The 15,191-nt window shown below is 42.0% G+C and overlaps 1 protein-coding gene across 17 annotated transcripts in view; it reads right to left on the bottom strand.

Moving 5' to 3' along the window:
- Positions 1–15,140, bottom strand: part of DST (dystonin) — a 297,941-nt gene extending 282,801 nt beyond the window's left edge. For 4 of the 17 annotated variants that reach the window (XM_090136228.1, XM_090136241.1, XM_090136229.1 and 1 more), the window contains exons 1-2: positions 14,809–15,083; positions 14,526–14,560 (exon numbers count right to left, since the gene is read on the bottom strand). In XM_090136228.1, coding sequence (XP_089992354.1) covers positions 14,526–14,560; positions 14,809–14,989 — 216 coding nt within the window. In that variant the 5' untranslated portion in view covers positions 14,990–15,083. Of the gene's footprint in view, positions 1–14,498; positions 14,561–14,808 lie in introns of all 17 variants that reach the window. The other 13 variants (XM_090136242.1, XM_090136249.1, XM_090136250.1 and 10 more) reach the window with 9 other exon arrangements.
- Positions 15,141–15,191: the final 51 nt, after the last annotated feature.

Genomic DNA, 15,191 nt, shown 5'->3' with positions numbered 1-15,191 from the left:
GATTCATTCACAGATAATGGCAACTGGGGCTGTGTCAGGGGAGGGTCAGGCTATATACATCACACTTCAGTTGCTCCCTTACCACACTCCCATCCTGCTAGCAAGATAAAACTCTTTGGGAAAGTATGTTTATGTAACAGAAGAATTTGGTAGAAGCTAAGCAGCTCTAAAAGTGCTTATAGATGCATGCCAAATAGGGTTTTAAGTATGTGGGTCTCCCACTGAATGACTTTCCCTCAAAATACTTCAAGATACACTAATTGAGTATTACGCTTCAATACTAAAAAGTCACTTGTGATTTCCAGAAAGGTCTGTTTATGCACAGCGCATCTCCTTTGTATTTGGTATATATTTTTTCTCTTTTGCTAGCAAGAAAATGAAATCTTTATCTCTTTAAGAGCTCATCTGCTTCTGCTGCTGAAGCTTATTCTTCACTTGAAGTCATAATCTGTCTGCATTGGCGTGAGTGGTTACTCTGGAGAGGATTATAATGCGATGAAGGCAGAGGATCATGATTTCAGGTGGAAAATTGATTCCTTACCAATAAAGATAATATTACAAGGGCAGAGTCCTTAGACCAAAACCTGAAATGCTTACTCATTCCTGCAACAAGACTTTGCAGAGGTGCAAGGAAATGCAGAAAGCACTTACAAGTGATGCAGTGTATGGGAGCTGCTATTCCTCACTCAGTGCAAAAACTAGATCTGCCAGAGATTCCTTCAACAGTGAAATTAATAGCCACCATGTGCCACCTGTGTTATTATCCTTCAGTTGAGCCCAAAGTTGAAAACTTGCCGTACTAACATGGCAATCAAATTTAAAAATAAACAAATAAATAAATTGAAAATGACCAACATATTTGTTTGTTTGGTAAAGAAAGCACTATTTTAGATGGCAAGCCAGAGATAGAGAGCAGACAAGTATTACAAAGTATTCATGGACACAGTACACAATCTGAGATCAAGCCAATGAGGAAGCATTAGAGATTTTAAGATGATGCAAAGCAACATGAGGTTGCTCTAACACTGTTAGGCAATTTGTACTTTCCAGTGTCATGTGAATGCTGTGTCACTGGACAATGACAAACCTCTTCTTTGCCTTGAGAGATAGCTGTTCCTTCCTGGACCCTACTGCTTCATTCATTTTTTATCTCTATAATAAATTATGACACCAGGCAAACTGAACAAGTAATACTTCAAATACATGTTTTTAGAAAATCTCTTTTCTTCTAACATTATTGTACAAAGAGCACAGGTTTACACCATAAGGTATTCTTCCTTAAAGAAAAACCAGAACCAGTTTTAAGTATCACAGAGAAACTCAAGAAACAAAAAAGACCGGAGATTATCTTCTCTCAAAATCATTCATTCTTGTCCTTCTAGTTAGGTCCCTAAAGGATAGATTTCTGCCTTTGGAAGAAGGCTGGGAAGATCTAGATTTTAGCTGAGCTTTGTGAATCAATCCTTTTATGCCTTCTCTAAAGGTTGTGGATTTTTTTTCTGGAATGAAGTGTGGTAACATTGAATAGACCTGTTGTGTCCATCATTTTATCTAAACTAATGATGAATGTTCCAAATTGGCATCATGTGCCAATGAGCACAGCTGGCTGGTTGTATAAAATGAATTCCGTGGTAAGATGCTCCATTAAAAAATATCTTCCTCTCCAGCCAAATTTTAGGATCACACCTCTGATTCAGTGCCTGATTTGTGTGTACAGAAACATTGTGTGGGATGCCTCTGACCAAAGCTCAGCAGATCTATATAGCTACCTGAAGGAAGTTTGTAGTGAGCTGGGGGTTGGCCTCTTCCCTCATGTGACTGGTGATAGGACTAGAGGGAATGGCCTAAAGTTGTGCCAGGGGAGATTCAAGTTGGATGTTAGGAAATGCTACTTTTTTTTCTTTTATTTTCCTCTTCCTATAGAGATAATTGCAGTCTTTTTCCATCAGTTTTGTGTGAGAGTTTTATGTGTCCTTATTCACTAACATAACTCTTCCTGGATCCACATAATTTAGCACAGTATTCTTATTAATTTCTATTACTGATATATATATAATAGTATTGTGTGATTTTCCATTCCATTCAAATATTTCCCATCCCATCTTCTTTTTTGATCGAGTTATACATCCAACAGAGCTCATCAATGAATTGTAATTCAAAAGATCCTTTCTGGAGACCATGACCTTAAAAATTAACAAAGTGCACATATGATTTTTCTCTGTAACATGACCTGCTCTTGAATATCATGTGTATTCATTTATCCCATTTTTCAGAATTTGATGTGGTCTGGTATTTGATAACACTCTGCAGACTTTATGTCGCTGTCTATTTCCCTTCCTACCTCATTCATTAATATTAAAAACAGGATTTTGAACCTTCTTAAATAAACTCCCTAATTTTTGCTTTTAATAAGGACATTTTGGATAATATACGAAACTTTTTATCCTTTTACTTACTTCATTTTTCTTCTTTTATTTTTAATTGTTCATCTGATGTTTTAAAAGAGTCATATGAACACAGCAGTGCTATCCCATGAGTGCATTATTGCTTTTGTGACACAAATCTTTGCTCCATTCTCTAGTTATGCTGTTTATTAATTCACCTGGTTCGTTTTTTTCCCTTTATTCTAGCTTTTCACAGTCCCTACTGCCTTCATCATGCATTACCTACTATCACATTAATTCTTCATCTTTTCCAATATGAATTTTATGTAGAATATATTGGGAGTTAGAATTCTAATTTTGTAGCTTAATCTTTCCAGCAAGCATGTATTTTCAGAGTCATCAAACATTAAGAGATGTAAGACTGCCTTATCTGATGTCCAGATGCATTAGCTTCAGTGGACAATGAACTGCAAGTCACTTTACCTTTTGGCAGAGCTTCAGTAAACTGCAGAAAAACTGCTAGTCAGCAGTAAGCAACATTGCAGCACACCAGCAGGAATGGCAATTGAACTCAAATATATTTACAAATGTCTTCACAGATATTTGGGTGAGTTTCTTAGCTTAAATGACAAGGCTACTCACATAGTGGACCAAGGGAAGCCAGTTCATGTAATCTTTTTGGATTTCAACAAACCTTTCAATACTGTTTCTCACAGTATCCTTTTGGACACACGCAGCTAGGCAAGTACATAATATGATGGGTGAACAATGAGTTGAGAGGTCAGGCTCAAAGGCTTACAGTAAATGGGATTACATCAGGCTGGCAGTCACTCTCTAGTGGGATTCCCCTGGGCTTCATTTTAGGTCCAGTACTCTTTTATTTTTGTCAATTACTTGGACACAGAATTTGAAAGTATACTAAGTCTGTGGACAACACTAAATTAGGAGGAGTTGTTGATTATTTCAAGGATAGAGAGACCTTGCTGAGAAACTATGACAAATTAGAAGGCAGGACAATCGCCAACTGCATGAAGTTTAACAAAAGCAAGTGCCAAATTCTGCACCTGCAACAGGAAAACCTGTCTTTGCTTACAGACTGGGGTATAAGAGACTAGAGAGCAACCCTATGTGAAAGGGATCTGGGGTTCTGGTTGACAGCAAGTTGGACATGAGCCAGCAGTGTGCCCAGACAGCCCAAAGGGCCAACGCACTCTGAGATGCCCCAGGCCCAGAACTGCCGCAGAGAGAGAGGAGGGGTTGTCCTGCTCTGCTCTGTGCTGTGCAACCTCACCTCCAGCACTGTGTGCAGGTTTGGGGTACCACAATATAAGAACATAAAACTATTCAAGAATGTCCAAAGGAGGACTATAAAAATGATGAAGGGTCTGGAGGAGAAGACATAAGAGGAGTGCTGAGGTCCCTGGGTTTGTTCAGCCCAGAGCAGAGGAGCTGAAGGGAGGCCTGATGGCAGCTGCAGCTCCTCACAGGGAGTGGAGGGCAGCGCTGAGCTCTGCTCTGTGTGACAGCGACTGAGGGAACAGCATGGAGCTGTGTCAGGACAGGGCAGCTGGGGGTTAGGGACAGGGCCTGCACCAGAGGGCGGTGGGCATGGAACAGGCTGTGCAGGACAGTGGGCACAGCTCTGAGCTGCCAAAGTTCAAGGATTTGGATAATGCTCTCAGACATTGGGTTTGAATTTTCAGTGGTTCTGTGTGCCTGGAGCTGGACTCAGTGATCCTTGTGGTTCTGTTCCAACTCAGGATATTCCAAGAAACGCACTTTTGCAAGTACATTAATGAACATCAAAGCCAAAGGAAAGATGTCCAACCCTGTGTGCTTGCTTTTAAGGTTTCTGACAATGGTTGTGTGTGGATGTGAACTCTCATCTGTTTATCCCTGTCAATTAATGATGTCAAGAATGGTGTTTGAATTGTCAGTTATTGCCTACTTAAAGCTTGGAAACTTTCATGTATATGCAACCTACATCTTACAGCCTGGAGACATTAGTATGCACAGTACCAGAACCACTCTCAAGACTCTGGAGTTCTGAACTGTCTTGTAGGCAGGCTGAAATAGAACTTAACCCTCAAGCTGAAGTGCTTACTGGAACAAAAAGGGCAGGTTAAATTAAATATTAAATCCATTTATTGTATCAAATTCCCCTTCAAACTGAAAGAGAGAACTTAATGAGTATTTCTGCTACACATATTTAAATATGTATACATGCACCTATATTGTAAGACCAGCTTTAATTTTGAAAGTGACTAAGATTCCATTACTTCCCTTCTCTCACAGTGACTTCCATGCTAAATGTGCTTAGTTTACAAACTAACAAAGGAACAAGAAATACAGTGTTTATTTAACTGCCAGTCCTGTAAGTTCAACTCCAAATCCAAGATTCACATTCAACTACTTATACAATAAAGACTGTTTATTAAAGCTAGGTCTTAGTATTTGCTCTTTCTTGGTTCTAAAAGCTGCCAAAATATACACTGTAATCTTCCCCTCCCCCCCCCCCCCTCCCTTTTTTTTTTGTGGCTCTATTGATCTTTTTATTTTTTTAATCTTAGCTTGGGGTTACTCCTATAAGGATCTGAATCAACAGTTAAACATCAAATGTAACATTCCATATTCAATTTTCACTCTCATTAACGACCTTCCACTGGTGCTTCTTTGCATGCATTCTATTTATCTTGTGAGATTTTATTCTTATCCTCTAAAGCCCAAATTCCAAACACTGCAGGAATTATTTCTTAGATATTGAAGACTGTGATTTGACATGTGCCAAATAATACTAATTTTTCCAAGATAAGTCCAAACTTTAAAGACAATCACAAGTAATTTTATTTTATATAACCTGAGATTATTTTTCCAACTCAGTTCATGAAATACAGTATCAGCAACCTGCCTTCCAGCTTCTAAACGAGCACAAAAGTGCAACAAATGAGCAACAAATACAAGCCCTCATGTGATCCTAGATTTTAGGTGGATGAATGAATTTGGAGTATAACTTTTAATAATCCATGCTGTATTACACTGCCAATTTACATGTGCTTCGTTGTTATGCTTTTTTTCTTTTCTTTTTATCTCAAAGACAGAATTCCTAACAAAGCAAGTAAGGTTTGATAGGAAAAATTGATGATATGTAAGCAAATAACTGGTGCCCCCAGAAGGTGCTTTTTAAGTACTCTTTCCTGTCTAAATCTATAAACCACAGAAGTTAGTCTGTTCTATGATTCTCTAACAAGAAGTTTGCAGTTATCCACTGCTATTTTGCCTTTCTTAGCCCTTGTGATAGCTTGTCTCAATTCCTTCACTATTACCTCAGGGCACTACAATTCTATAGGAGGAATGGAACAATTGTTTAAGAACAAAAATAAATTGAGTACTCATTGATCTGCAAAGTACAATCACATTTAGAACACACTAGGTTGTTTGCAAGCATTTCTCCTCAGCACAATCAGTATATGGTGTTTAACCTTAGTCTGCCACGAGGAAATAACTACCAAAACAGCCTTTTAAATATTAAAAATACAGCAGGAAAGAGAATAAGATACACACACTGCTAAACCACACAACTGCTGCCCAACATGTAGAAAGAAATTCTCATATGTCCAGTGCATTTGTTTGAAGTGCAAAGTGGAGAGAGAATTTATGCCACCTCAGAATGTAAAGACGTCCTGTTAACCAAAGTAAATATATAACTAAAGAGATTTAACAGGCATATATATACATACATATATATGCAAGATACCTGGGGTGGAATTCAGGTATCTATTAAGATATCTGGATTCATATACCAAGATTTATATATCTGAATGAGTATCTCTGTCTGAAGCTAGTTAAAACTCCTTTTATAGTCAATGAAAATTGCAGTCAATGCAGTCAGTGAGGCTTGAAGAGCTCAGCTCATCCTAAAGGAGACAGCAACTCTAGGTCAGCTGAATAGCTCTATAGACTATAAAACTATAAATGCTTATGAAGAGCTTATCTTGCTGTATACAAGGATGCTGTTTTTGCAAAGTCACTTTCCAACTCTGCCTACACTTTACACGCATGAAGGTGGCAATAACAGATCAGAGAGGAATGATGTCTTGACCTAGTTGTATCATTTTACTCTCTAGAACAAAAGAGGAGAATAAATGTAATACCTCAATCTAACACGATTACGTGTTTCAGTGTAGTCTAGATATCCATAAATAAAGCTTTGTAAGAACTGTATTCCAATTCAAGTTTGCTCAGTTTACCTTGCCACCCTGAAGCTGAGAGCTGTTGTTCTAACAGCTGAGTGGACAGCAGTGATAAGGACATTGGCACAAGCTGTGAGAAACATGTCTGCCCAAGTGTCAAATGTAGCTAATTTCCACAGCTGATGTCGTACTTTTGCACTTCAGCCATAACTCATGTTTCATTGCTGCTGATGAGTCAGGAAGAACCAACCACTAACTCTCCTTGAGACAAGGCCATAAGGCACAAGGAACACAGCTGGGGCTCAAATGCTTTCGATAGAAGAAGCACCCAGATAACAAGTGCCCAGGCACACAGCTCACAGGTGAACTAGAAGCACAAGGAATCAGATCAAATATAACCTGTCATGGTAGCACTAGGTCAAGATCAGTCACATCAGCAGTGAGTGTAAACATCTAATCAAGCATCTCTGCAACACAGTTCTAAGTCCTTGTCTAGGAGATGTGGAGGAGCCAGGCACTCTGTTGCCAAGTCTGGGGCCTGATGTGCCCTCTAGACTGCAGATTATGGAGCCAGGTTGAGAAGCCATGGATCTGTTCACTTTTGATATGGCTGCGCCAAACAAGCCAAGCCCAAATGAACCTACTTTTGTACAACAGTGAGCTGACCTTACCCTGTGCTAAGCATGGTTCTTCCACAGCATACCCAAGGAGACACTCTTCAAAAAGCCTGGGAGTTGCATTTCCATGCCTTAGGAAAACATGTCCAATAGCCCAGGAGCCAAAAGAGCTCTGAGGGTAGTACTACCGTGCTCATGCACAGCTTTCTTTCATTAAATAGCCTTTTGTACTGAGTTATTTCTGAAAGTGGATACACAACCTGATCTCTCATTTTTGTAATCTAACCACAGTAACGGAGAAATCAGTGTAAGTGATTAAGCTTTTCTGAGCTGTACATGGTCTGTAGACCCCTGCACAATCCTTTCCATCTGTATAAGAGTCACTTCTGCAACTGATGTGGTAACACATGTGATTACCTCAGGTATGATCTCAGCTACTTTAATTTACAGTTTCAATTTGAGGTTAATTTCAGCCAGTAAAAGACAGCTATATGCTCTCATTCAGTACATGGGTACAGACACACATAGATAAGTTGTGCTCCCTCTAAATCCCCTTGAAATCACCATGGCTTCACTTGTTTGCTTGCAAACAGCAGCTCGTATGCACCAGGATTGTAAACTGGCATGCAACATAGGTGAAGCTGCAATCACAACTAAGATATGCATTTCCAGAGATAAAAAGAAACACTGAGCATTTGTACTGTAAGTATATGAATGCTTTCATGACAGCTAGAAGGCTGTTGGCATGATTGTAATAATGGGAAATTAAAAAATAAGAATTGTTATTGTGTGCCAGATCATTATGCAGTGATTATTCCTATCCTGTCAGAGAGCTATGAGGATGTGTTCATCTATAATGCAGGTCCCAAAATGCAGTGCATTGAGACCATGTCTTACCTATTGATACAGACTGTGACACAGTGTCAGCACTTTATCAAATGATTGGTGGAGATGAGAAGGAATCCCCGCAGCAATTCAATGCTCTGCCTTCTGTCAGAAGCCGGAATAGAGCTGCAGGAAACCAGACAGCTATAGAAATATATAGGACATTTCTACACTGCACTGTAGCACAAAGCAAAGGCACCTAGGTTACCTCATCTGGAGTTAGCTCAGGAACCCAAGCGATCTTGCTGCAGCAGCTGGGGAATTGCCATCTATTTTGTGATACAACTGCCAAGAGGGCTGTTTCTCAGCATAGGCTGATGCTTGCTGGGCTGTCTAAATACAGTGCTGCAGTGAATAAAGCTAACAGTCACGGACAAAGTACTATATGCAGAATCTCAGTAGTAACTCCTCTGCAACCTACTGTAGGGAACTTGCTTTAGCAGGAGGATTGGACTAGATGATCCCCAGAGGTCCTTCCAACTCCTGCAATTCTGTGATTCTGTACTGTGTTACAGCACAGTGTGACATATTCTGTTTGGGCCATGTCACTGGACCTTATGAGAAGTGGATAGAAGGTCTTGTCTTTATACAGTATAACCTATATTTACAGATTTCTACTCATTCTATACATAATGTATAGACATACATCTAAGAAAACAATTTATTTTTGCTTTTGTCTATGATTTATTTTCCCTTGAACCTGTTCCTTAACTCTTACAACCACTAATGGAAAAACAGCTTAGATATCCTGGGGGAAAAACATGTCAAACACCAAGGTAAAACATTTCCAGGCTGATGAAGCTCTGTAAAGATGAAGAGACAGCCTATGAATAGGTGCATGAATGTATTTTTCTGGCCAGTCCTGTGCATTTCTGTTGCTCCTTGAATGCACTTCCTCCAATCAAATGGAAGAGTAAATTCAGCTCGGAGGGTCTGCTGATTTCTCTTTTCATTGGAGCAGTGTATATCTAGAGCAGTTTATAAATAACTCCACAACGCTTGGGATGAGTTATAGTGCCAGTCTTCAAAGACTATTCATTACTGCTTTATAAGATATTAAGAATTGTATTTTTAGGCAATTGTCTCACAATTAGCCTCGGAAGGGAGATGGTTACGACTAAGCTATGCTTACAAATAAATTCATGACAACTTCTTCTGGGCATTCATTACTGGCAAAGTCAACACATGCATTTACTGCAGATTTTTCTACTGTAGTGTATCCATTGTATGATAATGGAGGATTTAGGAAATTTATTTGCTCTTAAAAATTGTCATTAGATTTGGCTGACCTGTATATAGATAGTCTATTCTACAAACAAAATGAAAATTCTGCAGAACTCAAATGACAAAATGTTATTTGTCATTTGCTATGGTCTATATACACCATCATCCCTCCACAGAGTCTTTCCATACAGGGTCAATTCCTGGTTGCCTTCCTTATGCAGCCAGTCCCAGCAGCATGCACATGTTTTAAGAGAAGTCAGAATTTATAGTGGACTGTAAAACTTTGATGGATTTGCTTCCTAGCAGGATTATGCCTGCAGGTCACAGTGGAACCATTCACATAAAGATTGCCAAAATATACAAGTCAAAATAAAATAAATGCGAAAAGATACAATATTGTTCCTGACTATCCATAGACAATGAGACCTTCCAATCCTGAGATAATTGTATTTCTAATTTAAAAGGTAGATAAGGGAAAAGTGTAAAGCTGAGAGAGAATTTCAGGCAAAAGATTTATAAATCCATCAGATTTTTTTTCCCCAATAAGAACCATCATATTAGCAATTAGTACAAGCATCCCTTCCCAATCTCATAAAAAAAAAACACTACTTAAAAATTCAGCATGAGAACCTGCCTGCTCACGAACTCCTGCTCTCAAATCATGAGATTTTAAGAATTGGATCACTTGGATTCATTCAATAAGCCAGTCATTTGCAGCAGGCTAGTCCTCCAAAGCTTGTGAGAAGCCTCCAGCCTGCATACACTCAAGATTGCTCTGTAAGAAAAAGAGCTAGTAGCTGCTTCTTTAATTGAAAGGTAAAAATCTCATGTAATCCTATGATTCCAGAAGCTTAGACAACATGGAGAAATAATTAGGGAAGAAACTGAAATCACAAGTGGCAACACAGACATGTTAAAGAGTGTTTTCAAATTGTAAAGTATGGAAAACATTCAAACCTCTTAGTAAAATGAATGCTGCTGAATACTTAAACCTGTCAAGCCCTCAAGTATTCAGAGAAAATTAATATCCTCAATGAAAAAACGAATTCCTACAGAGAGCAAAGGAAGCATGAAGTAACTGAATTACTGGTATCATGTAAATCTTTCAATATACAAGGAATAATTAAAAAAACAACAACAACAACAACAAAATATTGGATCATAATCCCACTATCACTGAGTTACATTGTTATTTTGATGTAGATTTTGGTGCAGCACAGATATGCAATTCTACAACTGATTCTCAAAGAAGGGAGGGAATAGTTAAAATAGCTACTCATCAAAGTCTGACTTGTCACGTAGGCAATGAATATTTCTGCTGGAAATTCACTTGTTTTCTTTTTTACAGCCATGGCATATCTAGGTCTACCTCAGATTAGAAACATTAACTATTCTGGGTGTGATTCCTTTGTTAGTTCAGGGAATATCTCTAATGCCTGAGCAATTGAGGGCATCCTAAGAGTAGTTATAATCACAGAATCACAGAATCACAGAATCACTAAGGTTGGAAAAGACCTATAAGATCATCCAGTCCAACCATCCACCTGTCACCAATGGTTCTCATTAAACCATATCCCTCAACACAACATCCAAACGTTCTTTGAACACCTCCAGGGTCGGTGACTCCACCACCTCCCTGGGCAGCCCATTCCAGTGCCTGACCACCCTTTCAGAGAAGTAGTATTTCCTAATATCCAGCCTGAATCTTCCCTGGCGAAGCTTGAAACCATTCCCTCTAGTCCTATCACCAGTTACACGAGAGAAGAGGCCGACCCCCAGCTCGTTACAACCTCCCTTCAGGTAGTTATAGAGAGCAATAAGGTCTCCCCTGAGCCTCCTCTTCTCCAGACTGAACAATCCCAGCTCCCTCAGCCGCTCCTCATAAGGCCTGTGCTCCAGACCCCTCACCAGCTTTGTTGCCCTTCTTTGAACACGCTCCAGGGCCTCAATGTCTTTCTTGCAGTGAGGGGCCCAGAACTGGACACAGTACTCAAGGTGCGGCCTCACCAGAGCTGAGTACAGGGGAACAATTACTTCCCTACTCCTGCTGGTCACACTGCTTCTGATACAAGCCAGAATGCCATTGGCCTTCTTGGCCACCCGGGCACACTGCTGGCTCATGTTTAGCCGAGCGTCAACCAACACCCCCAGGTCCATTTCCTCTACACAGTCTTCAAGCCATTCCACCCCAAGCCTGTAGCGTTGCTTGGGGTTGCTGTGGCCAAAGTGTAGAACCCGGCATTTGGTCTTATTAAACCTCATCCCATTGGCTTCAGCCCAGCTCTCCAGCCTGTCCAGATCTCTCTGTAGGGCCTCGCTACCCCCAGGCAGATCGACACTTCCAGCCAACTTGGTGTCATCTGCAAACTTACTGAGGGTGCACTCAATGCCCTCATCCAGGTCATCAATAAAAATATTGAAAAGGACAGGCCCCAGCACCGACCCCTGGGGAACACCACTCGTGACCGGTCGCCAGCTGGATTTAGCTCCATTGACCACCACTCTCTGGGCTCGACCCTCCAGCCAGTTCCTTACCCAGCCAAGAGTGTACCTGTCCAAGCCACGGGCTGCCAGCTTCTGCAGGAGAATACTGTGGGAGACAGTGTCAAAGGCCTTGCTGAAGTCTAGGTAGACTACATCAACAGCCTTTCCCTCATCCACCAGGCGGGTCACTAGATCATAGATCATAATGAACTTAAAGAAGCGTAACAACGCATATATCAAAAACAGGTCTGACAAACTTAAAGTAGTAGTAAATGAATGCTAGTGGGACACCATTGTGCTATCTTGTAAACTCTCTCATCTTCTTGCTGGTTAATTTTTCTGCCATGAAGCACGTCTAACAAAGGCAGGCTTTAACCTACTTTATATTCATAACGATTCATGCAAATTTACCTCTTTTTGAGGCAGGGGGCCAAGTGTTTCAAGTTCATTCTGCAGTGAGGAATATCTGCATAGACTTTTGCAGTATAATAATGAGAGGTTTTGCAGAGACATTAAAAATCAAGACCCACAAAAATAGACAAAGCATTTGTGGATGAAACCCTCCACTAGCATATAAAACTCATAGCAAGGTATCTGATAAGGATGATAAGTACATTTTCAAATTTAGTATTTACCCTTCCATCTTGTGTCTTTTTTTGTTTTTTTTCAACGTAGGGTTCAGCACTGAAGTGATAGAACAGCTCTCTGCTGGGGACAAAGGCAGAACAGGCATGCACCACAAGAGCTATGGCTCTGGCAAGGAACTTCAATATAAATTTGCTACACATCTATTTTTTCCAAATATAAGGCTTTGCTGGCTGGCAGCCAATCATGCAGGAATTGCCAAGCGCTCTGTAGATCGAGCAATTATAATTCTCTGTGCAGTGCCACTAGACCACCTGCACATTCATGTGGGATGCGAGTCATATCGAACCCAGATCTCAGGAGATGAATGCTATTTAGTATCAAACTCTTCTTCGTTATCTTTTATCATCATTAAGGAACAGCATTTATAATTGCACCTAACAGACAACTCAGCATAGAGACAGCCAGCAGCTGGACCTAGTGATGTAAAATGCAGAGTTGATGCTATGTTCATTTTTGGAGGAGAATAAAATACAACTATACAAAGCTTCCATTTCCATGCATCATGTTAGCACCCTGTTGGAGCTAGAAGTGCATCATGCTTTGTGTTGATATAGATATTGAGAACATCAAATTCTGTTTCAAATAATGCTGCCAACATTTCCATGGGAGCATATCTGTAATTTGTTACTAATCAATTCAAAAAGATTATTTAATAGAAGGTTTTACTTAAAAAAAAAAAAAAAAACAAAAAACAAACAAACAAAAAAAAAAAACACAAAACTAGAAAATAAAAATGCAATGATGTCACATGAGTCATCGTTTTCTCTTAAGAATCAAAAGTCCATGACCAGAAATGAGGGGGAAAACAGCTCCACCATTACTTAGATGGGTAGCTAGGACCATTAGCAAGTGCCTTACTCTGTCTAAACATAATATAGAAAACTATGAAAGAATCCAATAGCCCTTTATGCTTTATGCTACTGTGGTTCCATAAATGGAAATTTCTATGAAATGTGCCTGCTTTTAACCAGGTGATATACAAATAATTGCATGGCGGTTCACTGAAAATGAATGAGTCACTTTGTAAACTTCCCTTCTAAGAGTCAACGCTCAGAACCACACGTACTTCAACACAGAGTAACACAACCTCAATTTCTGTCTGGGCTTAATGGCAAAGTAACATTGCATGGCAACCAACTGTTTCCTATTGGAGGAACGAAGCCTTGACAAATGCCCTGGCTCCTGGAGGGACACCTCTGTCGGCTTGCTTAGTGCAGCACTCAGCATCCAGTCACGAGAACAGAACGGACTCCTCAGGGTTAAAGAGAGGAGGTCTCTCTGCTAACTACACTCCATGTGTCATCTCTTTGCAATAATGTGAAATACCATTTTTGACATAGGAGTTTACAACTAATTTCCATCAGAAAGCACATTGCAACAACTGTATCACATGCACACTTCTTAAAATATTGGTCATAATCTGGTCATTTTCTTAGTCATAACCAGGTATGGAACACGTAAATAATTTGAAGCAAAAGATCATTTTAGTGCAAAACTCTCTAACGGTTTCTGCAATAGCGGGCAATGGCATGGCTTAAATGAGCAGCAGGGAACCAGGCAGGAGAAACACCAGAGCAGCGCAGAGACCAAGTGATGCCCAGATGAGCATCATCCCCCATATTCTCCCAGCAGATCCGCTCCAGCTTCTGGAGCGCTGGGGAAGCGCTGGCGTTGGCATTTCCCGTCTGCCCGAGCCCTGGCACCGCTCAGCAGCGCTGGGGCGAGGCAGCGCTTCCCTGCCCGCAGCAGGTGAGCGAGGGCAGGCGGCAGCGCAGGAGCCGTGCACCGCAGCCGTCGCGGTGCGGGTAGGGCCGGGCTGGGGCAGCTCTGGGCGCACAGAGCGCGGCTCCTCTGGAAGCGGCCAGCTCTAGCAGCGAACAGAGGGTGCGCGGCTCCTGCTTTGCGCGGAACGTGTCGTTTTAAGCACACGCACACAAAAAGGAAATAAAACACAAAAACGGGACAGCGTGGCTCTCGTGCAAAATGAAAAGCTTGCTACGCGGTTTCATCACAGAAAAAGGACAACAATAAGGACGAGTACTCAGGTAAAGAGAACAACTTCTGACCTTGAAATTGCGTGCTAAATAAATTACCTCAGAGCGAAAGTGGTGCGTTCTCATGACAGCATCTGTAAGGAAGCAGAGGTCAGGGCTGCGCTCGGGCCGCCGCTCCCCGCCCTCCCCCACCCCGCGCCCGCCGGCGTTTATCTTTAATGCACCCCGAGAAGTTGGGCGCGAAGTTGCGCGGCGCCCCGGGGCCGCCGGCCCCTCACCCCTCCCGCCCTCCCGCCGCGTTACACGGGGATGGGCGGCGACGCGGCTGCCGCAGTCCCGGGCCCTCCGCGCGGCGCCGCCGGGCCGCTGCCCGCCTGCTCACCTCGGCTCCGCGAGCGGCCCGAGAAGACGGATTTGATGGGGTGCCTGCCCTTCTGCAGCCTGCGGTGCCAGCAGCAGAAGAATAGAATGGTGGCGATGGTGCCCAGCAGCAGCAGGAGCAAGAAGAGGGCGCACTGGATGCTGTAGGGTCTCAGCAGGACCAGGAACGCCGCCGCGATCATGGCTCAGCCGTGCGGCTGCCGCCGTGCGAGCGCGACGGTGCGGGGAGCCGGGCAGCCTCTCCCCCCGGCAGCGGGGCGGGCATCGCTGCCGGCCCTGCGCTGCTGGAGCCGGCGGGAGGCGGGGGCGGAGGAGGGAGGAGGAGGAGGAGGAGGAGCGGGCGGGCTCGGGGCTGTGACTCAGCAGCGGCAGCGGTTGCGGTTG

Source organism: Phasianus colchicus, chromosome 2, assembly GCF_987193195.1.
Source record: "Phasianus colchicus chromosome 2, bPhaCol1.hap1.1, whole genome shotgun sequence".
In the NCBI taxonomy this organism is placed as follows: Eukaryota; Metazoa; Chordata; class Aves; order Galliformes; family Phasianidae; genus Phasianus; species Phasianus colchicus.
The sequence above is the reverse complement of the archived record's forward strand: the minus strand, read 5'-3'. Positions and strand labels throughout refer to the sequence as shown.